The sequence below is a fragment of the Eleutherodactylus coqui genome, chromosome 4 (assembly GCF_035609145.1).
Source record: "Eleutherodactylus coqui strain aEleCoq1 chromosome 4, aEleCoq1.hap1, whole genome shotgun sequence".
NCBI classification, from domain to species: domain Eukaryota; kingdom Metazoa; phylum Chordata; class Amphibia; order Anura; family Eleutherodactylidae; genus Eleutherodactylus; species Eleutherodactylus coqui.
In genome coordinates, this window is record NC_089840.1 from 277,062,324 (window position 1) to 277,087,734 (window position 25,411).

The 25,411-nt window shown below is 44.5% G+C and overlaps 2 protein-coding genes across 2 annotated transcripts in view; both read left to right on the plus strand.

Annotated features, from left to right (window-relative positions):
- The window catches only part of LOC136626716 (zinc finger protein 27-like), a 659,137-nt gene that overhangs the window by 409,784 nt on the left and 223,942 nt on the right, over nucleotides 1-25,411 (plus strand). The gene's annotated exons all lie outside the window — the stretch shown is intronic.
- Nucleotides 19,953-25,411, plus strand: part of LOC136624989 (gastrula zinc finger protein XlCGF66.1-like) — a 34,465-nt gene continuing 29,006 nt past the window's right edge. The window contains exons 1-2 of the mRNA XM_066598913.1: nucleotides 19,953-20,126; nucleotides 23,180-23,344. Of these exons, the coding sequence (XP_066455010.1) occupies nucleotides 19,953-20,126; nucleotides 23,180-23,344 (339 nt within the window). The remainder of the gene's footprint in view (nucleotides 20,127-23,179; nucleotides 23,345-25,411) is intronic.

Here is a 25,411-nt window from a genome sequence, read left to right on the forward strand (position 1 = left end):
ACTCAATGCAGGAACAGCTCTACAACTACTCGTTCCTAGAACTGTTAATGTATAACACATATCGCATTGTGAAATATACGTGACTTCAGAATGAACTACTAAATCATCTACAACATTTCTTAGAGGAAAGAGAAACACCTGGGTAGAGGGGGAGATGATAAAAGGGATAGGAAAAACGAGGAGTGCAGAAAAGAGGGGAAACTTGGGAATGAAAGGGGGGAAAAAGGATTCTAGGATCCACATTAATTCCAGCATATTTATCTTCTTTTTAAAGTTATCTCCTTTTTACTAGTACTGTAGTCCAACAGAGAACAAACAAAAGATGATGTTCTCCAGAAGCTTGGAATAGAAGTTGCTATACATTCTTTTTTTTTTATAATTACATTTTTATTGAGATTTGCATTAGATAGAGTGGATGTAATCTGCGATTACTGTTTTATAATCACAAAGAGTAACAAAGAGCATTTATAACATACTAGCTTACCCGTCGCGCATTGCTGTGACCTCTGAAGAGAGGAAATTCAAGGCAACTCGTTATAACATTGAATTTACATTGTGTCATCTTTATTGAAACTTATTAATTTTTATTAGAGATGAGCGAGTATACTGGGTAAAGGCAATTGCTCGAGCGAGCATTGCCTTTAGCGAGTATCTCCCCGCTCGAGATGAAACGTTCGGGTGCCGGCACGGGGGAGCGGTGAGTAGCGGCTGTCAGCAGGAGGGAGCGGGGGGAAGAAAGGGAGGGAGAGATCTCCCCTCCGTTCCGCCCCACTCTCCCCCGCAGTTCCCTGCCCGCCGCCAGCACCTGAAGGTTTCTTCTCGAGCGGGCAGGTACTCGATAAAGGCAATGCTCGCTCGAGCAATTGCCTTTACCCAGTATACTCGCTCATCTCTAATTTTTATATCACATTTCAAAGTGTCATTTTAATTCTATGTATTTATTCGAGTGCTTGTGGGTACACGATATTTTTTGTTTTTCCGTCTGGCGCGTACAGGAATAAATCAGAAGGCTTTCCGACGCATGAGCTGGCCACATACAGTTGTCCATGTGAGAAGCACGGATTCTCCAAATCTAGCCCACAGACTTGCAGCAATTGTCCTTGTGCTTTGTTGATGGTTATTGCAAAAGTGAGTTGCACTGGAAACTGGAAAGGTTTAAATTCAAATGGCAAATCTGTTGGGATAATTGGAATACGTGGCAACAGGACGTCTTCCCCCTTGAATTGTACCATTCAAAATTGTAGCTTTTGTTCATCATCTTTTTCACCGACAGTCTTGTACCGTTGCAAAGTCGTGGTAGATTGATGTTTTGGAGAAGAATGATAGGCACGCCAATTTTCATTGTTAAATGTGCGGTGGCATACCTGGGAAATCGAGTGAATTCAAGAATTCCGTTGGGTAATTGATAGCTTCATCTTGATTCATCACAGTATCGATGGACTTATACGTTGTCGCTTCGCCTGGTATTCCGTCTTGAATGCTGAAATTGATGGTATTGACATCGTTGTTGGTAGCTGCTTATATAGCCCGTGCGCTGAGCCACTGATGATTTTTGTAATTCTGTGCGATCTCTGGGAAAACCTTTTGAATCAATTTGACTTTGGTTGATGACATCTTATCAAAGTTTGTTGGCAATGTGATACATTGTGTAGATGTGTCGACTGCCATTTCCCCGTTCCTAATATCCAACAATTGTTTTGCGAAACATTGGGCGGATGCATCATTTTGTAGTTGGACTTAGGGAAATCATTCTTTGAAAGATTTGAGATGTTTTTAATACGCCTGCCCACCCATGTTTTAATATTAACCCTTTCCAATCCAATGTCGGGCCTGCCCCGACATCATAATTTCCCTCCACAGCTCCGATGTCGAGGCAGGCCTGACACTGCAGTACAGGAGTGCATCTGCACCAGATCATCAGTCACATCGGGTGCAGATACACTCCTGTACTGGTCCTCACCGAGGACCCACGAGGAGAAGGCAGAAAGGGTTTTTAACCCTTTCTGCCTTCTCCTTTACACATTACATAGCGCTCAATTAGCGCTATGTAATGCACGGAGATTCCGGCCGGCGATCATGTGACCGCCAGTGTCATCATGACCCCCAGCGGTCACATGAATGCCAAGCCGGGAGCCTGCACCGTGGGGGGGGGGGGGGCTGCTTACCTGTCCGGCGTCTTCCGCATTCTCCCTTCTGACTCCCGGCTCGGTGATCATGTGACCGCTGGGTGCCACCTGACCCCAGTGGTCACATAATCGCCGAGCCGGGAGGCAGAGGGAGAATGCGGAAGATGCCAGACAGGTAAGCAGCCTCCCCTTCACGTTGCAGTGAGCATCTGCACCCTCCTGAACTCTGTCAGTTCAGGGGAGTGTAGGGCAATGTATTTTTTCTCATTTATTCTCACCAGCTCCAATTTATTTGGAGCTGGGGAGAATGAATGAGAAAAAATAATTGGATTGGAAAGGGTTAAGATCTGAAATAAAATATTCCAACACTTCCAGGGGAATGTACTCAAGTGGGTGTGAAGAGTTTCTATTAACGCAAGAGCACCATTTTTCCCAGGCTCACAGGGATGCCTCTACAGTGGGTGGAACTTTAAGTTCTAAAGGCTTTCAGCCATTTTTCCATGGAACTTTAAAGTTCCACCAGAAGCGGTTTTTAGAAGAGTCAGATTTTGCAGCAATCAAAAGCGACCTAAGTGATCTGAAGTTGATGGATTTCGATTCCATGGTAGGCCAACTAGTGCTAGGAGATTTGCTGATCTATGCTTTAATTTGGTCATGTATTGCTGTGTGCCATCTGCCAAAACTCTGGCTGAGGGAGTAGTGTAGAGGGCTCTGATGGTGTTTAAAATATTCTCCCTGAAACCAAATTTCTCCAATGTGGAGAAGGCAAAACCCCATTGAATCTTATCGAACGCCTTTTCGACGTCTAAGGCAACCAGAATTGCAGGCGACTGATTAGAGTCGATTTTTGCTAGGATGTTAAGAATTCGGTACCGTCAGGGGTCTGGTGTTCTTTAGTAAAGCCCACCTGGTCAGAGTGTATGATTGATGGGAGAATTTTAAGGAGTTTTTGGGCTAGAAGTGAAAATTGTGGCTGCTAGCATCTCTGAGGGATGGTTATCCAACTCAATACTTTGGGAGAAAGCTTGAGTCATCTGGGGGGCCAAAGCGCTAGAAAGGAGTTTATAGTAATCATTGGAGAATCCATCCAGGCCTGGAGATTTCTGGGTCTTCAAAGATTTGATTGTGTCAAGAATTTCTAAAGTCGATAAAGGGACATTTCATTCATCTAAATGGGGATCTGAAAGGTGAGGAAGGTTGAGGTTTTTGAGGAATTCAGTTATTATTTGTGTGTTTGGCTGAGGGGTAGAGGAATCATCTTTAAGATTGTATAAATGGCCATAAATTTTTTAAAACTTCTCTTTGGTCAATTTAGGGTGGAAACATTTTCTATTAGATCTGTCTATTGATAGTAAGTGGGGAATTTTAGACCTCATCTTCTGTTTTTTAACTAAATTTGCCATCCATCTTGAGGGTTTATTAACCGAGACATAGGTGGAATAGGTGATTGTGAATGGTTTGTGTAGGGAATTGTGAAAGGAGGGTTTCTGTAGCAGCCATATTATCTGTTATTTCTTTAAGTTGTGTGTTTTTGTTTCTTTTATGTTGGGCACTAAGTTTGATAAGGATACCTCTGATGTATGCCTTATGTGCATTCCAGACAGTGAGAGGGCTGTTATGTGTGCTGCTGGGATCTGTAGTTGCAAGCTTCCTAGCAGCACAGCCCTCACAGGGTTAATTGATTGAGCTGGCTGGGTGTGGTACTTCCTACTAGCCTCCTGGGTCTATGCTCACATATAAACCCTGCTCCGGCCAGTCTCTGGCTGGTTTCAGAGTGAGCAGTCATGAATGCTTGTCTGAAGCTGGTCTTGTACTGTTTGGAGGCATCTGCCTTTGTTCCCACTCAGAACGGTGTATGTAAGTAGGTCTTTTGTGTCTCTCTGCTTCCCTGAAGACGGTTTGAATGCCTGTAGTCGTAGTCTACGGTACATGCAGTTGCCCTTTCCTTTCCTCTTTACAGGTGCAGTCTCCAAACGTCTTATGTCTTACTCTGTATGTCAGCTTGTGTAGCTGACTGTCTGCTCTGTGTGTCAGTTTGTGCAACTTGACACGGTTCCCCATGTCAGCCTGTGTAGCTGACTGTCTATTCTCCCTGGTATGAGGACACATAGACTTGCTGTGAGTTTCATCTGTGTGCATGTAAGCTCTGGGTGGAGTCTGTCTGGTTTTCTCTATATGTTGCAGTTGGCTGTGTGCACTGTGCTCTGTCCTGTTCCTAATGCACCTTTCTGTGTGCCCTGTGCTCTGTTCTGTTCCTGTTGCAGCTGGCTGTGTGCCCTGTGCTCTGTTCTGTCCTGTTGCAAGCTTTCTGTGTGATCTGTGTCTTGCTGGTTCATGTCCGTTTGTACATTTAAATTCTATCAGTTTTGTGTAAGCTTGCTGTATGATCTGCGATCTGTGTCCTGTCCTGTTGCAGCGTTCTTTGTGAACACTGTCAGGTTCTGCTGGACTCCTGGTTAGTGTAGGGACTAGCGGTATAACCAGGAGCCGTGAAGTTGGCCCGCTAGCTTCCACGTTTTGTACAAAATGTCAACTAATACCTGGTATTTATATGTAGCTTATCATCTGTTACTAGTGGTTGCATTTTGGCTGCTGTATGCAGTGTTTTCTGTCTCTGTGTATTCTGTTGTTCTGTCTCTGTTATGTGACATATGTATGTCTCCTGTTCTGTGGCGTGGCTCCTAGGATCAACTAGGGCCCAGTTCCGAAGACAGCTGCGCTGCACTGTTATTGGGGCAATGTCCCCGCTTAGGTAGGGCCACTGTCATCTCCCTTATAGCACAGGGTCAGTTGTCTGGATTCCATGTGAATCTCCTGTGTTCCCTGTGTGAGTGCATACAACTAATTACTATACTACTACTACTACTACTTAGACTACTATTTGGGTACGATCGTGTGGGCCCCTGTGCTTAGTTTGCCCACACGATCGTAACAAGGGCTTACTTCTGGGGTGAGATTAAGTTTAAAATATTAATTGATGGTGAATGGGATACTTTCCTTATTTTCTCTCCACGATCTAGCAGCTCCCCTACCATGGTTCCAATTCTCTATTGGGGCATGATCGGACCAGGTCGTCACCCCTACATGGGAAGAGGATATGTGGGGTAGGGGCCATCTATCCACCAAGGCCATGTCTATTCTGGAGAAGAATTTATGCCTAGATGAATAGAAAGTAAATTCCCTGGCCGATGCATTTAAACGCCTGAATGTATCAAAAATGGCTTCCCTCTGGAGCCAAGGGGACAATACCAGGGTGTATCCAGCAGATCGTCTTGTGGAGTTTAGATTTTTATCCGGTACAACATTGAAATCTCCACATATAATCCATTTTCCCACCTTGAAGCTCCTAATATTTTTGAGAATTTTGTTTAAGAATTTTATTTGGGTAGAGTTCGGAGCGTAGATATTCACCAGAGTAAAAGAGGTCGCGTTTATCAGACCTAATAAAATGATACATCTGTCTTTCTGATCTATTTCTTGGAACTTAACTTTGAGATAAATTGAATCTCTAAATGCTACCAGGACTCCCGGTTGTTTTTTTAACGGAGCATGCTGAGAACATTGTGGGAGATTTTTTATGTGTAAAAGTTGGGCATTTGAAGGCCATGAAGTAGGTTTCCTGAATACATATAATGTCAGCATTAGCACTCACAGCATCTTTCCACAACAAGGATCTTTTGAAGGGTGAATTCAGCCCATTTGCATTAAGAGAGTAAATATTTACTGCCATAACAAAAGTGTAGGAAATGCAATTATGGATGTGGACATAAGTATGAATCTTCTAAAGCTAGAAGGGAAGGATAACAAAAACACTTTAACACATTGAACATTGTAACCAATAAGATTAAAGGAATTTAAAGGGGTTGTCCCGCGGCAGCAAGTGGGTCTAAACACTTCTGTATGGCCATATTAATGCACTTTGTAATGTACATTGTGCATTAATTATGAGCCATACAGAAGTTATAAGAAGTTTTTCACTTACCTGTTCCGTTGCTGGCGTCCTCGTCTCCATGGTTGCCGTCTAATTTTCGCCGTCTAATGGCCAAATTAGACGCGCTTGCGCAGTCCGGGTCTACTGCTTTTCTCAATGGGGCTCCGTGTAGCTCCGCCCCGTCACGTGCCGATTCCAGCCAATCAGGAGGCTGGAATCGGCAATGGACCGCACAGAAGCCCTGCGGTCCACCGAGGGAGAAGATGCCGGCGGCCATCTTCACCAGGTAAGTAAGAAGTCACCGGAGCGCGGGGATTCAGGTAAGCGCTGTCCGGTGTTCTTTTTTAACCCCTGCATCGGGGTTGTCTCGCGCCGAACGGGGGGGGGGGGGGGGGTTGAAAAAAAACAAAAACCGTTTCGGCGCGGGACAACCCCTTTAAGGATTCCATCCTGCTCAGGGAAAACAGGGCTGGTGGTAGGTAGGAAGAACAAGATCTAAAACAAGGCATAGAGCTTGTGTAGAACATGGGAGAGAGCAAAAAGTTTGCCTGGTGGGCGTAAGGTTGCACCCCAATATTGTGAAGCAGAATGTAAAAAGTACATTAAAGGACCTTGTTAGCATAGTCATTTCGTTGTAGAAGATCTTGGTCTCCTGACCATGCTGGTTTGTTGCGGATCACGTATATCGACACCCCAAGAACCGAGAAGAGTAACTGCATCTTCTGGTTTGTGAATGGGGTTGTCTTTACGGATAAAGATTTTCGTGGGGAAACCCCACCTATACGGGATGTGTATAACCATATATGTCAATTTATATAGGATGTTTCTAATTAAGTAGTATTAACTTTTTAGCATAGAAAAAAAGCTATTTGTATAGGGTGTGTGCTGCCGTATTGACCGGAATGTCCTCCACAAGGCCGAAGAGACAGCTCTTGGGGTGTAGGATATGTGGTGCTCCCAGATGCGTCTCCATGAACTGAAGAACATCCCTCCAATAAGCTTGTAAAACATGAGACTCCCAGAACATATGCATGGTTGTGCCTGTATCCATCAAGCACCTTGGGCAGTCTGAACTAGGAGATAAGCCCATAGCGTTTAGATGGCTAGGAGTTTAATAGACTTTATAAAGGAACTTGATTTGTATTAGACTGTCTCTAGTACTTACTAAGGCCCAGAGCCTGCAAAAAGGCCTCTCCGGTTATCCGAGTCCAGGCCGGGTATATCTAAGCCCCATTTTACAAGAGCCCTGTCTCCCAGTGAAGCAAGGCTATGTGTCAGCTGTCTATAGAAACAGGAGAGTGGCTTCAGGATATTAGCCATCTGTGCCAACTCCTCCAGCCGAGTCTAAACAAGGGAGATACTCAGGCCCTCAAATGGGCTCTGAGGGCATGGAGAAGTTGGAAATACTTAAAAAGGGAGCTACTAGGGAGGCCAAAACATGTCTGCAATTTTAAAAAGGTGCAGAAGATGCCACATTCAACAACATCTGAGAGGGCAGTGATCCCATGGCATCTCCAGAAGACTATATCAGGCATAAATTGCAAGTGTGGGAGGTTGGGGTTACACTATAGAGGGTGTGATCTAGTATCCTCCAGGGGAGGGGCGGCAGCGTCACACTGGACTCCAAAGCAGTAGATGAACTTCACACAAGCTTTATTTTCCACCACAGCAAACAAAACTAGGGTGAAGCTGTGGACTGGAGCGCCACCCTGTCCAGACTAAAAGACTGGGAGGGAGGTATACTCCATCCACAACTTCACCCTTTGCATGTCTACAAGGAATATGAGGAGACCACTTGGCTACCTCATCAGGTATCAAATGAAGGGCAGTGTTAGTCGGGCCCCTTAGTAATAAGCCTCTCAAACTTTGAGTCGGTAGATGACAACCACCACCCCACACATACAATTGACTAGCCAGGTAGTAACAGTAGAAATGGGGAAGGACTAACCCCCTTCCATCAGTGGGCAGGCAGAGAGGTTTCAACTGTATTCTTGGGGTGGAGCCCCGCCATAATATACGAAGGAGTATTTTATGGAGAACTGTAAAGAATCTTTTAGGGATCAGGAAAGTGGCGTTCTGAAATGTATACAAAAATTTGGGTAAAAACTTCAGTTTAATTAGGTTTATACCACCAACTAGGGTCAATAGGAGTGTAACCTATTGCATTGGCATGTCTCTTGCCCAGTCCAAAAGTGGGGCAAGATTATCTGTGTAAAAATGGTCAGTAGATCTGCTCAGCACTATTCCCAAATAGGTAACGCTATCTGTCCACTCCAGCGGGGCAGAGAGGGCTAGTGATGCCGCAGGGGCATCAACCACCAACAGCCCAGTTTTATCCCAGTTAACCCTTACTCTGGAGTACTCTCTGTAAATGTTAAAAATTGAGAGCACTGAGGCTAAAGAGGATTCTGAGTCGTGCAGAAACAGAAGAGTATCATCTGCGTACAATGCCACCCGCTCTTTATGAGTTCTCAATTGGAACCCCGATGACGCTCAAATCTGTATTGCAAGAGGCTCAATCGTGATAGCAAAGAGGGCGCTGCACCTTCATCTCGCACACACTCGTCTCCACTCCTCTGTCTCACACACGCTCGGCTCGGCTACATCCACTCTCTAAATACAGCCTCACAGAGCAGAGTCCTGCATCCACTGAGCGGAGAGACCTGGTCATGTGACCCCTTGTCTCCTCCCACACACTGATCACATGACGGTGACATCATCACAGGTCCTGTAAGCACAGAACAACCACACGGCTCCTGTCCGGCTGCAGGTGGAGGTATGTGGGGGTCACAGCTTCCCCTTGTGGAAACCCCGGGCAGGTGCAGGAGATTAGCGGCCATGTAAAGCCCCGTTTACACAGGACGAGCTGCGGTGTAAACGATATCTGACAGTCCGTCCCAGTGAAGCCCACTGCTGGGCTGTTACACGCGGCCAGCATGGAGGCGAGGCAGCTGGGGAGCATTCTCCCCCCCCCACCCCACCCCATTCTCTGTAAGCAGGCAGTCATTCAGTCCCTGCAGATATTTACATGGGATGACTCTCGTTCCAACCCCTCGGGAGTGCAAACATTTCTGAACGGGGATCATCCCATGTAAATGGGCCTTAATGCTCCTCTGGGGAGTCTGGGATGTACATAGGAGATGGTACAAGGCCTCTGCAGCGCCCCCTATTGGCAGGCCTGTAACATGATTGGGAATAGAAGCCTCCGGAAGGCAGAGAACATCTCCAGCTACAATCAGGATTATTCGGCCTCCACTACAAATTCGCTTTCTACAATCCGTACAAAATCCCCCCAGAAGAATATAAATAAGTGACACAACTGATAGAACGAGTTCTTTCCCCAAATCCCCACAAAATGCCCCTTTTTCTGCCTCCTGCGGCCCCAGAATCCCCCATGAGGTCTTTAGTCCTGGGAGCCCCTTCTGCTGAGCGGCTGCAGACGGACAGCAGCTTCTGCCGGCGCTCCGGAGGAGTCTTACCCCGTTCCTCGCGGCCGCCGGCTCACTGATGCTCTGGGGTTTGGGAGGTGCAGCCGCCGTCTCGTCGCTCCAGAATCTTCCGTCTTCTGAAACCAGTAAATCCCCCAGAACTTCTCGGCTCGCAGCTCCCGGCTGGATGTGCTGTTTGTAGCATTTAGCGGGAAGCGCTGGACACGTTTTGGCCGCCCGATCCTTCTTCAGCGGCCGGACTCCTACAAATCACTGGGGAAGAAATAGCGGATAACATGTTGTATCTTCATAGCGTCATAAATCCCCCTGGTTAACCCCTTCCTGCTCCGGGGCTTATATGTACACACTGGGTGTGAAGGGCTACTGTGATTGGGTGAATAGTTACACCCTATGGATGGTGCCGGCACAGAGGTTGAGCCCCCATCATCCGCAGCTGAAGAAGGCTACAACTAACTGCTGGCCTCATGCTGCAACAGCCGGGATCGGTGAGATATCAATGCCAGCAGTTAACCTCTTACATGACACAATTAATGTTGATCGCGGCATGTGAAAGATTCACGGAGGGGGATCCATGTAAACGCGGAGGGCCAATGGGTTGCCATGGCAAATAAATGCCAGTCCAGGTCTGCAATCACTAGGATAAGCCATGCTACACTGCAGTACAGAAGTATAGCAGTGTATTATCAGAGCGATCATAGCCTCACCGGTTCATGTTCGCTCCAGGGACATAAATATATATGTATGTATATTAGTTTCGTTATCATCAAACCCTGCGGTAAAAATCCCATTATTTACCGAGTTCTTGTGTTTATCATCATCGTGTGACTATAGCGCCCGTTCATCTGATTGGGGTGAATTCACGTAGACTTGTTTGTTTATTCGGATGGATAGCCCAAGTAAAAATAAATTCCTGCATGTCCCGTTCTTGTCCGAATCTCAGCTGAGAACAGTACCGGTCACTGTGTGGTGTCCCGCACATCGGATGCACATGGATGGGATGGCCAAGTGCTGAGGATGTCGGGCGCAACTTTGTAAACGTCTGTGCGCATGTATCCTTAGGCCGCACTTACATCGGAAGTGTAAGACTCATCCAGTAAACTCAGACCGATATGAACTTACAACCTGCATTCTTGCCTGTGAGCGCGATGTGTGATTTGTGATAAAAAGGCAGCGCTGCACATGAGATTATCAAGTGTGTGAATATAGCATGTTGTTCAAATAGTAAAACAGAACATTCGTAATGCCTCATATAAACATCACACAGCACGCCAGTGTGCGGCAAATTTATACAGTTCCATAGACAATAATGAGCCCAAAAATAAGACACGCTGCGATCTCTCGATCTCTGTCAGAAAAATGACTCCTGTAAAATAATCGGTTCTTTTCACGTGTGATTTCTGTTCATCTCGCAACGCACAGAAATCGTCCTGAAAATCGCCCGTGTGAATACACCCTTATTTATAGCCGTCTTTGAATCCCCTATAATCCAGAGATTTGGGGTGGCTTACATTGTCTCCTCTTCTTCCCATTCAGGATCCTCGGCTGATATCTTCTATATCAGATAATATTCCTGATTGACCCGACAAGGATGGAGAGGAACCGGGACAAGAGGGCGGAGAGTATATTCACCCTCACCCTAGAGATACTCTTCCAGCTTACAGGAGAGGTGAGAGATTCTGGGGATGACGTCACGTTCCATCATTCTTATCTATGTCAGTCTCTGGTCACATCTACGGCAGAGGATTTACTGCCGATTCATCATAAATGCCGGGAAAAATAATAGAGCCGGTTGTTCTGGTAGAATGACGGAAACCCAACAGATCTACTATAAGGCAATTGGAGGTTGTTGGGGGTCATTATTGTCTGTCATCTAACGGAACCAAAACTCTGATCATTTTGTTCTTCTGCTCCTGTGACTGAGTAGAACAACAGAGATGATGAACACAGATGTGAAGAAACTTTTAACCCCTTAGTGACTAAGCTAACTTTTGGAAATCTGACCTGTTACTTTGACATAGAATAACTCCATAAAGGTTTTGCATATCCAAGTGATTCTGACATGGTGTTTTCACCATATATTGTACTTCATTTAGATGGTAAAAATAGAACCATTAAATTGATGCATATCTATTAAAAGCGTCAAAATTGGGAAATTTTTGAAAATATTCTAATATTTTCACATTTTCAATTGCAATATCTCAAATATGTGCAAACATAATGTACAAATTTTTGATAAGCTTTATATTTCTATCTGTTTACTTTAGTATTTGGTTTTTTTTGCCATTTTGGAGACGTACAAATTTTACATTAATTATTAACATTTTGAGGAACACTTTGTTTTCCTGCACCAAGCCAAGATTGCAAAGTCTCATAGGCGTCAGAATGATAGATACCCCACAAATGACCCCATTTTACAAACTACACCCCTTAATGTATTCACTGAGTATTTTTCCCCATCGTTTTTTTCAGGAATAGCATTTAGAGAAGAGAAAAGTAAAATTTCATATTTTTGCAAGTGAGTCATTTTGAAGGCAGGTTTTTTTTTTAAGCAATACTGCACATAAAAATTTGGATTTACACCCTAAAACGGATCCCCCTGTTTGTCCTGTGTTCAGAAACATACCCATTGTGACCCTAATATTATGTCGAGTGGCTGGTTTTTCTAGATATTGTGTGATAATGTGATCTTGTTAATATTACTAAGAAGCAATTTCACAGTATGGATCAAGAAGCTTTGCAGGAACGATCTGACCTTAAGATGGTTAAAACCCTCTATCTGTGGAAGATTAAAGTTTTTGTGTAATATTTCAAAAGGTTTTATTCCCGTGTCAGACGAGATCATCCACTGAAGTCAAACCTCCCTTCTTCCATTTTGGTAAGAGGAGGCATAAGGTCTCAATTGGCACTGAGGGTCTCCGCATTATGCCATCAATAGCCATTGTTTTTGTAAATTCTTTCCACATTTCAATTGGACCTAGCAAGGGAGGAGATAAGTCCTGAGTTTGGAATTTAATTGCAGGAGTTTCCAAAATTTCTGACCGAGATGCCGCATATGATATAGCTTCGCAGGAGTTTCCTCTTGCGTTACTTCTTTCTATACCTGCCCATCGTGGGTTTATAACCTTCAGGCACCCATGTTCTGGATTGATTAAGTTTAATGGCCTTAAAATAGGCTTTAGTATTAGCGATATCGGCACCTCCCATCCTATGAAGCACGGCTAAAATTAATAGATTCAGACGAGGTTTCTTCCCTCCCCAAATAAAATTGGACATCTGCTTGGTAATGGGAAGACTCTGAATGTGTATAGTACCTTAGGGAAGATCTTCATTATATATGACATAATCCTACCTAGCCTCGATAGATTCCGTCTAGATCAATGGTCGAGTTCCTCTTGAATTGAGTTTAATAGAGCTGGGTAGTTTTCTTTTTCTATGTCAGAAATTGGGGAGGTTTTTTTTTTCCTGACAGATAAAGGGGAATTCTGATTGAATTGCGGTTTTTAAGTTTTTTGATATTTATTCCCAGAATTTGTGTTTTATTTATATTTAGTTTATAATAGGAGATTCTGCTAAATTTCTCTAAAATCTGTTGTGCCATTCTTAGAGATTCCAAAGGCCGTGACATTGTCATGATTATCTCATCGGCAAATAATCCCATTTTATGTTGTCTTGAATGTAACAGGATACCTGTCAGATCTGGTGTGCTGCGTATGATTTCTGCTAGTGGCTCTACAATAAGTACAAACAGCAGAGGGGAAAGCGGACAACCCTGTCTCGTTCCACTTGTTATGGTTAAGGTATCAGACAGAGTGCCATCCACCCGTAGCCTTGTCGTGGAAGATGAATATAGGGCTTGGATGGCACGAATCAACCCTCTCCAAATCCGAACCCTTTAAGAGTTTCAAAGGCATAGCCCCAGTGGACCTTGTCAAAAGCCTTTTCCGTGTCAAGGGCTAGCATTATTGTTGTCATCTTAGAAGATTACAGAATGTAAGAGGTTCAGGATCCTTCTTGTGCCGTCCAAAGCCTGCCTTGCCTTCACAAAACCTATTTGAGCTGAGTGAATTATGTCAGGGAGGATTTTCAGTAGTCTGCCCACCAAGGTTTGCGCATATATCTTTATATCTATGTTAAGCATCGATGTTAGTCTGAAATTTGCGGGTGTATTTGGGTCCTTACCTGGTTTGGGCAGCACTACCTGTAACATCTCTACTGGGAAACTACCCGTCTGCATAGCTGTGTTGAAGGTATTGGCTAAATGCTCAGACAGTGAAAGAAAAGCATGACAAGCGATCTTTGCTTGCATCTCTTGTGGGGGTGAAATGTCCAGCTGAACCAGACAGGCCCTCCTTTTTGATTTCTGTATTATCCTAGAGGTGACTCGGTGATCCACATCTCATTTTACGGAATTTTATGGGATTCACGATGTTGTTGGCATTTGAGTCTAGTTTGTGGTGGGGCGTAATCCTGAATACCTATGCCTCATGTTTTCAGCGCTTCTTCTGCTGCCTCTGCCTTATAAAATATATGATTTGTGTTGTCTTTGGTTGCTCCTGCTTTTGTGGGGAACCCCCATCTGTATGGGATTCCTACTTTCCTGAGAGCTAGACTTACATTTGCAAAACTTTTCCTTGCCTCCATCGTAGCTTGAGAGAGATCAACAAAGAGGTGTATATCTGTGTTTGGAAGTGTTTGCATCTTCCTAGCCAAATTCATTAAATCTTCTTGGGTGTGAAAGTAGTGGATATGTGCAAAAATATCTCTTGGGCTATCTTCACTTAAGAAATTTGGCCGGGGTAACCTGTGAGCTCTGTCTATTTTCAATTCCTGCTCAGGAATGTTTGGAAGGATTTTTTCGCATGAGACCCGTTATATAATCAGGAATTTCTGTGTTTTAAATTTTTTCTGGAACACCGCGCAATTTAATGTTCTTACGCCTGTTCCTGTCTTTCAAGTCTGTTCGTTTGCTTTGCAGTTTGGCAACAACCCCCCTCCAGGTCGTAGTGAGCATCAATTAGCTCACTATGTGATTTGACTCTTCCATCTTGTTTTCAGTGTGTTCCATGCTGCTATTTACCTCTAGGACGGATGTATTCACTTTGGAGGATAGCTCCTTAACCCCTTAGTGATGGCCCCATTGCCTTTTTACATCCTAGCTAAGTGGACTTTAATCCTAGAGGACGTAAAAACATACATCCTCTTTGGATTAATGCCCTCTTAGCTGAGGACGTGACAGCTTCATGATGTCGGTGCCCGCAGGCAGTTGACAGCATGGAGCTGTTATCGTGCGCTGCACGCAGTCCCCCCCCCCCCCCCCCCCGGCAATGCGATCGGCACTATCCAATAAATAGCACCGATCGCAATAAAGTAAAAAAAGTTTTAAAAACGTTAGATATTCAGCTGCCCTGATGGATCGGATCCATAAGGGCAGCTGAGATTACTCATCCGCCTTGCCGGAGGTGTCCCGCGGTGCACTGGTCCTCCTGGACCCGTCGACGCTCTTCTGCGCATGCGTGCCAGACGTATGACGTCAAGCGCATGCGCAGAAGGCCGGGAGCCCCGGCAAATTTAAAATCTCCTGGCTCCCGGCTCTTGAGGGTCCGTGATTGCGATAGCGAAAAAGTTTAAAAAAAAAGTGCCAGTTTCACCTCCCCTCATGGATCCGATCCATGAGGGGAGGTGAAAATACTCACCCCGGGTCCTCCGTGATGTCCTGGTCTCCCGGGACCCAAGGTCCCCTTCTACGCATGCGCGCCTGATGTCAAACATGGATAACAGTGATCATCTAAAGTAAAAAAAAAGTTTAAAAAGCTTATGTTTCATCTCCCCCCACGGATCATATCCATGAGGGAGGATGAAATGACGTACCTAAGGCCCCCGGATTCATCTGTGGACCTTACCCCAGCTTCTGCGCACGCGCCCGTTGCCAAAATGGCAGACGCATGCGCAAAAGCTGTGGATTGCAAGAGTAATTTAAAAATCTCCCTGCTACTGGCTACAAAACTGAGCCAAGAGCCTGGAGATTTCACGTGGGGCCACAAGGGGTATGTTTCTGAACACGGGACAAACAGGGGGATCCATTTTGGGGTGAAAGTCTTTATTTCTATGTACACTGTACAAAAAAAACCTGTTTTTAAATAGACAAATTTGCCCCCCCCCCCCCCAAAAAAAAAAAAATTGTAACTTTTTCCTTCTGCTTTGCTTAGATTCAATCAAATGCTGAGGGATCAAAATATGCAGTACACCCCTAGATGAATTCGTTACGGGGTCTAGTTTTCAAAATGAGGTCATTTGTGGGGTTCTTTATCGTTTTGGCCGCTCAATGGCTCTACAAGTGGGCAATGGGGCCTGGAATTTATTCAGTTGTACCCTGAAATCCCTGGGTGTTCCTTCCATTATAGGCCTAGCCATGTGTCCTGTAAGCAGATTGGGGGCACAAAGGATAAGTTTCTGAACACGGGACAAGCAGGGGTATCCATTGTGGGGTGAAAGTCTTCATTCCTATGTGTGCTGTACAAAAAAAACTGCTTTTAATTTGATACAACTGCCAAAAAAATGAAAATTTTAATTTTTTCCTACTGCTTTGCTTAGATTTATTCAAAAATTGTAGGGTAAAAATACACAGTACACCCCTAGATGAATTAGTTAAGGGGTCTGGTTTTCAAAATGGGGTCATTTGTTGGGGTTCTCTGTTGTTTTGGCCTCTCAATGGATCTACAAGTGGGCAATGGGGCCTAAATCACCTTCAAGCAAAATTTCTGTTCTGAAAACCACCAACTATTCCTTACATTTTGGGCCCCGTTGTGCATCCAGACATAAGATTAGGGCCACAATGGGTATGTCTCTGAACACGGGAGAAACAGGGGGATCCATTTTGGGGTGTCAATCTTCATTTTCATGGGCACTATAGGAAAAAAATGTCTTTAAAATTATGTATTTGCAAAAATATGAAATTTAATTTTTTTTCTCCTCTAAATTGAATTAATTCTTGAAAAAAAACTGTGGGGTCAAAATACTCCTGACAACCTCAGTGAATACATTAAGGGGTGTGGTTTTTAAAATTGGGTCATTTGTGGGGGTATCTATCATTCTGACACTCATGAGCCTTTCCAAACTTGGCTTGGTGTAGGAAAACAAAGTGTTCCTCAAAATGCTGAAAAGTAATGTTAAATTTGTACGTCATCTAAATGGTTAAAAAACACGAATGTTTTTCAAATGTGCATTCAGAATCAAGTAAACAGATGGAAATATGTATCTTATCAAAAATTTGTACAGTGTTTGCACATATTTGAGATATTACAGTTGAAAATGTGAAAAAATGATAATTTTTTTTCAAAATTCTTCCATTATTGGTACTTTTAATAAATATACACAAATTATATCGGTGCATTTTTACCACCTAAATGAAGTACAACATGTGGCGAAAAACAACGTTAGAATCACTGGGATATGCAAAACCTTTTCGGAGTTATTGTATGTTGAGTGACACATGTCAGATTTCCAAAATTTGGCTCCGTCACTAAGGCGCAAACAGGCTTCGTCACTCAGGGATTAAAGTCTGCTTGAACTGTGTCTCTGAGAGCTATACTGGCCTGCTTGATGAAGCTTTTAGTTGCAGGCTGCTGGGTCTTGTGAGTAGTTTTGCTCACCTGAGGATCGCTGTGGGTAGCTGCAGTGTCTCTGCCAAGCGGCGCTTACACTACTGCTGCCGTCCGGGAGTCCTTTCAAGCCACGCCCTATTATTATGTCTGTATGCACAACGGGGCCAAAACCGAAATCAGCAGCCGGTGGCTTTCAGAACAGACATTTTGCTTGAAGGTGCTTTGGACCCCATAGCCCACTTGTAGAGCCCTTGAGAGACCAAAACTATGAACTTTTGTCATTCCCTAAATCTTAGATAAAAGTAATAATTAGAGATGAGCAAGCATCAAAATGCTCGGGTGCTCGTTACTCGGGACGAAATTTTCGCGATGCTCGAGGGTTCGTTTCGAGTAACGAACCCCATTGAAGTCAATGGGCGACTCGAGCATTTTTGTATATCGCCGATGCTCGCTAAGGTTTTCATTTGTGAAAATCGGGGCAATTCAAGAAAGTGATGGGAACGACACAGCAACGGATAGGGCAGGCGAGGGGCTACATGTTGGGCTGCATCTCAAGTTCACAGGTCCCACTATTAAGCCACAATAGCGGCAAGAGTGCCCCCCCCCCCCCCCGCGCACTGTCAGCATAAAGATCGTTCTCCTCTGCCATAGCTGTAACAGCTGTGGCAGAGAAGAACGATGTTAGCCCATTGAATTCAATGGAGCCGGCAATACAGCAGGTTCCACTGAAAGCGATGGGCTGCCGGCGATCGCGGGATGAATTGTCGGGAAGGGCTTAAATATATAAGCCCTTCCCTGCAGTTCATCCAGAAATGTGTTACAATAAAAATCATTACTCACTTCTCCTGGCGTTCTGCGGCGCTGCTGCAGGCTGTCGCTCCCTCCTGGTCCCCGGCAGAGCATTGCTTTCTCTACGAAGGGCTTGAAATCCCCGCCTCCAGAAACACACGTGCCTTCAGCCAATCACAGCCATTCAATGACATTCAATGGCCGCAGAAGGCCAGGAGAAGTGAGTAATGATTTTTATTGTAACACATTTCTGGATGAATTGCAGGGAAGGGCTTCTATATTTAAGCCCTTCCCGACAATTCATCCCGTGATCGCCGGCAGCCCATCGCTTTCAATGGAGTCGGCTGTATTGCTGGCTCCATTGAATTCAATGGGCTAACATCGTTCTTCTCTGCCACAGCTGTTACAGCTGTGGCAGAGAAGAATGATTTGTCTTCTATATGTTCTCAATGGGGTCGGTGCTGCTGCCGCCGGCCCCATTGAGCGCATATAGAGAAGAGAACAGAAATCGCTGATCGCACATAGGTGCGATCTGCGATTTCTATGGCCTAAGAAGGACCGTTGGGGTTCTTGAAGCCTAAAATACTCCTAACGCTCTCCCTATAGCAGCTCCGGCACCAACAGCACTTTCCCTGAACTATGTCTGAATGCATGTGTGGCGAGCCGCGGGAGGGGCAGATTTTAATACTCGGGTGACACCTAATCTCGCCAGCCACTCACGGCAGGGGGGTGGTATAGGGCTTGAACGTCGCAGGGGGAAGTTGTAATGCGCAAATTTCTCAGGGAAGAAAATGAAAGTAACCCGAACACCGCGTGGTACTCGTTACGAGTAACGAGCATCTCGAACACCCTAATACTCGAACGAGTATCAAGCTCGGACGAGTATGCTCGCTCATCTCTAGTAATAATGTAAATTATGTGGTATGTCTGAAGACAGGGGTCTGGTTGGGAGGGAGACTTGGAGCAATAAAACAGGGTATCCCTCCTCCTTTAATGCTTTTTTAGGGGTATTTCTTGACCTCAGTGGCAGGGATGGGGTGTAAAAAGTGGTGCTCTGCCGAACTGCAGGAAGGCGAGTGTTTCTAGGGCTTCTTGTAAATTACATATTACAGGTAGCTGTCTGAATAACTCTGGTTTCACGCGGCCGTATGTGGAATCCACATAGCTGATCCCAGCTATGAGCCCGGCTGTGGACCTGCATGTGGCCACGTAATGTACTGCACATAACTCTGTACTCACACAGGCGGTCATGCACAGTACACCTTATTTTGTTTGTATTTCCCGCACCGTCGCTCAGTGATGACACAGGTACCTGCAGCCCATACACTATGTAGTTGTTTATCGGCTCCAGTTACATCCGCTACCATAGGGCACAATGGGCTCTATGTTGCAAATATCCGCAGTAAAATAGAACCTGCTGCATTCTGTCTTCTGCGAGTGGATTACGTAATTCCAACCCGCTAATGTGAGCAGAATTGTGTAATCCATTGCATTTGATTGATCTGCGTATTACCACGAATCAAACATATGTGGAATCCGTAATTCCTATCCGGTTGTGTGAGACGGGCCTAAGCTACCCTTTTATCATGTGACCGGGGACTGCTCAACGAGGCCACCGGTCACCGCTCGAGGCTCTCAGCGACCGTTGCTCGCCGGGAGCAAGGAGATTTAAAATCTTACGATATGCGATCCATAAGGGGAGATGAAACGTTAACTTTTTAAACTTTTTATTTTAACTTTTTTTAAAACCTTTACATGATCACCGTTATCCAAAAGCTAATGGTGATCATGTGACCGGGAACCACAAACAGCGGGCCCCAGTCACATCTCCCTGCACTCTGCTACCTTTGACAGCCAGGTGCAGGCAGATTTTAAATTTGCCGCGCCCTCCGGGCCTTCTGTGCATTTGCACCACATTGTGCATGTGCAGAAGCCTGCGGTAGGTCCAGATCGCCGTGGGACATCATGGAGGGCGGGGTTAGTATTTACAGTTGCCCCCATGGATCTGAACTTTTTAAAACTTTTTTTTTAACTTTTCCGTGATCGCCGATATACAATGGATCACGGGAACGGGCACCATGGTTTTACGCCGGTGACGTCTCCTGCCTACTCACTACCTTCAGGAGCCAGGAGTTTTCAAATGCCTTGGGCAATCCAGGCGCGTATGCGCAGAAGAGCGATGTCAGGTCCCGGAGGACTAGATCACTGCGAGACATTACAGACCGCAGAGGTATGCTCAGCTGCCCCCCATGAATCCGATCCATGACGGAGGCTGAATCTTTAACTTTTTTCATTTTGTATTGACTTTATTGCGATGGCTATCTATTGGATGGCACTTCCCGCGGCCCCCCCCCCCATTACAGCTCCATGTTGTTGGCTACCTCCAGTAACTGACAACATGTAGATGTCACATCCATAGCTCTGGGGCTTTAATCCTCAGGGAAGCATGTTTTTATGTCCCTGAGGATTGGCCCCTTCGGTGTCGGGTTTCTTACCACCCTGTCAGACCCACCAGGGCAGGTTTTTTAAATGCGCCAATCATTTAATTTCAACCAATTTTCCAGTTGCGTTCCAAGAGCCATAACTTTTTCATTTTCCCATTAACGCAGCCATATGAGGGCTTGTTTTTTGTGGGACAAGTTGTACTTTTTGATGGCATCATTTTTGCGTATATGTAATGTATTGCATAACTGCTGTAAAAAAATTTGTAGGGCGATTGGGGGAAAAAAAGGAATTTCTGCCATGTGTTTTTGGATTACATTTTTACGGCGTTCAGCGTGCAGAATAAATAATGCGATAACCATAAGGTTTGCTTTTGTGTCGCCACATTCCAAGAGCCGTATTAGTTTTATCTTCCCATTGCCAGAGCTCCAGAAGGCCGTGTTTTTTACGGGATGAACTCTAGTCTTCATTTATCTAATTTTTAGGAACTTGTAAAATTTTGATTGCCCTTTTTTCCATTTTTTTCTAGGGGCAAGATTAACAAAATCTGTAATTCTGCCATGTTTTTTTTATTTTTATTTTTCACTGCATTCACTGAGCGGTATAAATATATTAAAATAATTCTACAGGCCGGTGCAATTTTGCCAATACCAAATAGTAATAGTTTTTTTCTTTTTCGCTACTTTTTCACAGTTTAAAAAAAAATCATCTTTTTTTTTTATCGCTGCATTTAAAGACGCCTAGCATTTATATTTTTTTATCAACGGAGCTGTGTGAGAGTTTTTTATTTTGCGGGATGAGTTTGTACTGGATTATTTTTTTCTCCAGCAGGTTTCAGGGTATTCTGTAGCTTCCTAATTGTATAGTGTGCACACATAATGAAAGAAACCAATCAGACACAAGTTATCAGCCTTGAATCTCAACCAGCTCTCTGGAGTTACAATCGCAGAGCCCTAATTTATTGGAACACATAATACCTGCCCTTTATGGGTGTTTAACAGATTACATCAGTAACATATACATATTCTTATTCACTGGGTCATATAGAATTCCCCGCCCCCCTCCCCACCTTTCTCTCAAGTCCAGTGTATGTGTGGACTTTGTCCTCACAGCATGCGGTCAGCAGAAGTAGTTTTTTGTCTGAGAGTGGAGGGGGAAGGGCTGGGAAAACACCCAAAATGAATACACGTAATACAGTATGGGAATGTGACTTTAACTCTTTCCTTATGCAGTGGAGCTTTATATTAGGCTGAAGTTATAAAACACACATCTTTCACCATGCCATTGTCCAGCAATTACCATAATGAAATTATGCAGCCATTAGACTCTACAGAGTTAAATCACTACAGCTGCGTAATACTTCTAGTTTATTACAAATCAATAGACATTTTACGCTAACTAATCATCATGTCTACTACAAGTTGTACTTCTAATTAGTACCATTTGTTGGTCCAGCATTTTGATCACTTTCTATTCCATGTTTTGTATGGTGAGATAGGCTAAATTAGCTATTTTTGCCATGTTTTAAATTTTTTTCCCCATACTGTGCACCCTGCAGATTAACCCCTTCCCGCTCTAGAACATACATTTTTGTCCTGCAGCATCGGGGTATGTATGAAGATAGATTGCGGTGCGACCTCTGTTTATACAGAGCGGACATTAGCTGTTTATCACAGCTGACACCCGCGGGCATTAGCTGCAATCAGCCGCTCAGCAATCGGCAGGGCAAAAAATGAGCCCTCGCACAACTACATCGACGGAAAAATGAAAAGGTTATTGTGTGCAGAAGATGTCGGCAAAAAATAATTTAACAAAATTAAATGTCTTTGAAAAAAAATACAAGTAGTACAGCAAAAAAAAAAAAACTATACAAGTTTGGTATCGTAGTAATCATACTGACCCATAGAATAAAGTTATCATGTCATTTTTGTTGCAGTTTGTTCACCGTAGAAACAAGACGCACCGAATTATGGTGGAATGTCTTTTTTTTTTTTCATTTTACTCCACTTGGAATTTTTAAAAAGTTTTTCAGTACATTATATGGGGCTTTAAATAGCACCATTAAAAAATAAAACTCGCCCCGCAAAAAACAAGCCCTCGTACAGCGACTTCGATGCATAAATAAAGGAGTTGCGATTTTTTAAAAGGGGACGGGGAAACAAACGTCATTAAGGGGTTAAATAATGTACTAACTTCCTTCTCTGGGTTATTACGAATGACAGAGTCTGAGGGTCATAGCTTAATATAGCTGGCAGACCTGGAGGTTATATTCAAGCCTCGGGGTGCCACAAAGACCCATTAGGACCCCCTGATCACATTGCAGGGGTCCGATGGTGACAGACCATGGCATGTAAGGGGTTAAACAGCAGAGATCGGAGATTTTCTCCACTGTAAGAGATGGTGCCCAGCCATCCTCTGACAGCCGATCACCAGCTCTCCCTGTCACATGAACCATCGGCATGTGGCAGCATGTAAACAGTGCAGGAGTTCAAAAAAAGAAGCAGGAAGTTTTTTTAAAGTCCTGCACTGCTTCTCTGTGGGACTGTGCAGGTGGTGTGTGTGTGCAGAACACAATGCCACAGCTTATAGCATTGTGTTCTGCATGGTCCCATAGTGAAACATAGCCCGGAAGATTTCCGGGCTATAGCAATATGGGCAGTGGAACTAGTCCTGGACAATTTCTGGGCATGCCATTGATGGTGTTAAAGCACACTTAGCCAGGACATAAAAAAGTAATGGGGCCGTCACAAAGTAGTTAATAATTGTTTGCCATAACTGGAGACGGGAAGGACTATGGCGATGTCTGCAGTGATATTTATGGATGTATCTCCCCATAAACAGGATTATACGGTGGTGAAGAAGACTTCTAGTGATGGCTGTCAGGCCCCGGTGTCTGATGGATGGGGAATTACAGGGTCTCCACCTCACCCCCTGATAGTGGAGGAGATCAATGAGCAGAAGATCCTAGAACTCACCAACAAGATGATTGAGCTGCTGACTGGAGAGGTGACTCTGCTGGGAATGCTGGGACATTATACAGTAATGCTATGGCGGTATAACGTGTCTGGGTGATGACGGTATCATTGTGTTGTCAGGTTCCTATAAGGTGTCAGGACATCACTGTCTATTTCTCCATGGAGGAGTGGGAGTATTTAGAAGGACACAAGGATCTGTACAAGGACATCATGATGGAGGACCACCTGCCCCTCCTATCAACAGGTAACAGACAGGACTAAATCCACACGGCCTTTATTATTTGTATGTAGAGAATGAATTCAGTGGCTGTCTGTGTTTTCTGCAGGTATATCTAGTAAGAGAACAGCAGCGGAGAGATGTCCCCGGCCTCTTCTTCCACAGGATGATCAGGTAGATGGAGAGAAGGTCTCATGAAATCTCCCCTCTGGTCTGTAGGACGTCTGGGAAGGTCTTGTGTTCAGTCTTATTATATGACTGATACTTGTGTTATGAGAAAGCTGGAGATGGCAGGATTACAGCCGACCGCAGACATTAGATCTCCGCATCTTATCACTATTTTCTGGTTCTGGAGACTTCTGATGGGAATAAAGAAGCAACAGGTTGGAGTTATACAGGAGACCTGCAGCTATTTGGCCCAGATCACTACTGCTGTCATGTCATTCCGGCTCCTCATACTAATTAATGACCTTTTCTGGCCATATAAAACCTCCCACACGACTTCTTCAACTGTGTGATGACTTTTACAATATTTACTTCCCAGCTGGTGAAACTGGAGGAAGATCCAATCCCAATTGATGCTACAGAGACACACGTGAGGGAGGATCAGCCGTGTAAGGAGGAAATCCCTACAGATGACCCCCCAGGTGAGACTACAAGTAGAGAAGAGTCTGTGTTGTCGGGGTTTCAGCTGTATATTCCCTTATTCAGCCAAGACAATGTTAAGCATTGTTTTCATTATTCGCTACTCAACAAAATTAAGGGAACATTTAAATCACATGAAGTGTAAAACTTTCAGTCCGACACATGGAGACTCCAAATAGCAGCTTTTTAAAAATTCATATTACCCCCTTTATCGGTTTTCTTCCCCCTTTTTAAAAAAAATTCTAGCTTTTATTTATCCATCATCATTTATGTCTTAGGGCACACAGGTGCAACGGCGCCCGTGTTACTGCAGCTAGCAGACGGCCGTACCTGAAGACTGAGTCTCTCTGCAGCGCCAGGAGGATGAACATGTGACCGGCGTCATTGCCGGTCATGTGTTCTTTCATCAGCGCTGGAGAGAGACGTCCGTCTTCAGGTACAGCCGTCTTCTAACTGTCAGTCACACGGGTGCATCAGTGCCGGTGTACGGGTGCCGATGCGCCCGTGTGACTGAGCCCTTAGGGTGACTACCCACTATAGGGTTTTTTTCACTGCGAAATTCGCAGCATTTTTTTCCTGCAGGGGTCTATGGGACTTGTAATGTTAAAATCGCGATCGCCCTTAGGGTGCATTCAGACGAGCATGGTTTACACTTGAAATCACTCACACAGAGCTTTTTTACCCAGGGCATATCTGTGCTGGTAAAAAAGATAGGACAGCGAGTGCTGACTTGCCTGTCAGCTCCATGCTGTGCCACTGTCCATAGTGCTGACCATCGGCTCCTATGGGAGCCGTGGCAGCACTCTGTTCGCAGCACAGACATGTGATCGGGCTGCTCCGTGGAGCACTCAGCATCTCATTCACCGCAGATTTCCTGCATGATAGCAGCATGATTTACACGCTGTTGTAAGTGTGTAAACCACGCTCGTCTGAATGCACCTTTAGGGCTTGCTTTTTGCACAACGAGTCATATTTTTCAATTCAATCAATGTTCCATATAATATACTGAAAAAACTTTAAAAAAATTCTAAGTAGGGTAAAATGGGTAAAAAATGAAATTCTGCCATCTTTAAGGGCATCTTGTTTCTATAGCGTACACAATGCAGCAAAAATGACATGATTTTCTATGGGTCAGTACGAAAACTACAATGCCACATTTATATAGTGGGTTTTTTTTGTAATACTTTTGTGTTGTCAAAGATATTTAATTTTTTTTTTCATTATTTTTTGTTGCCA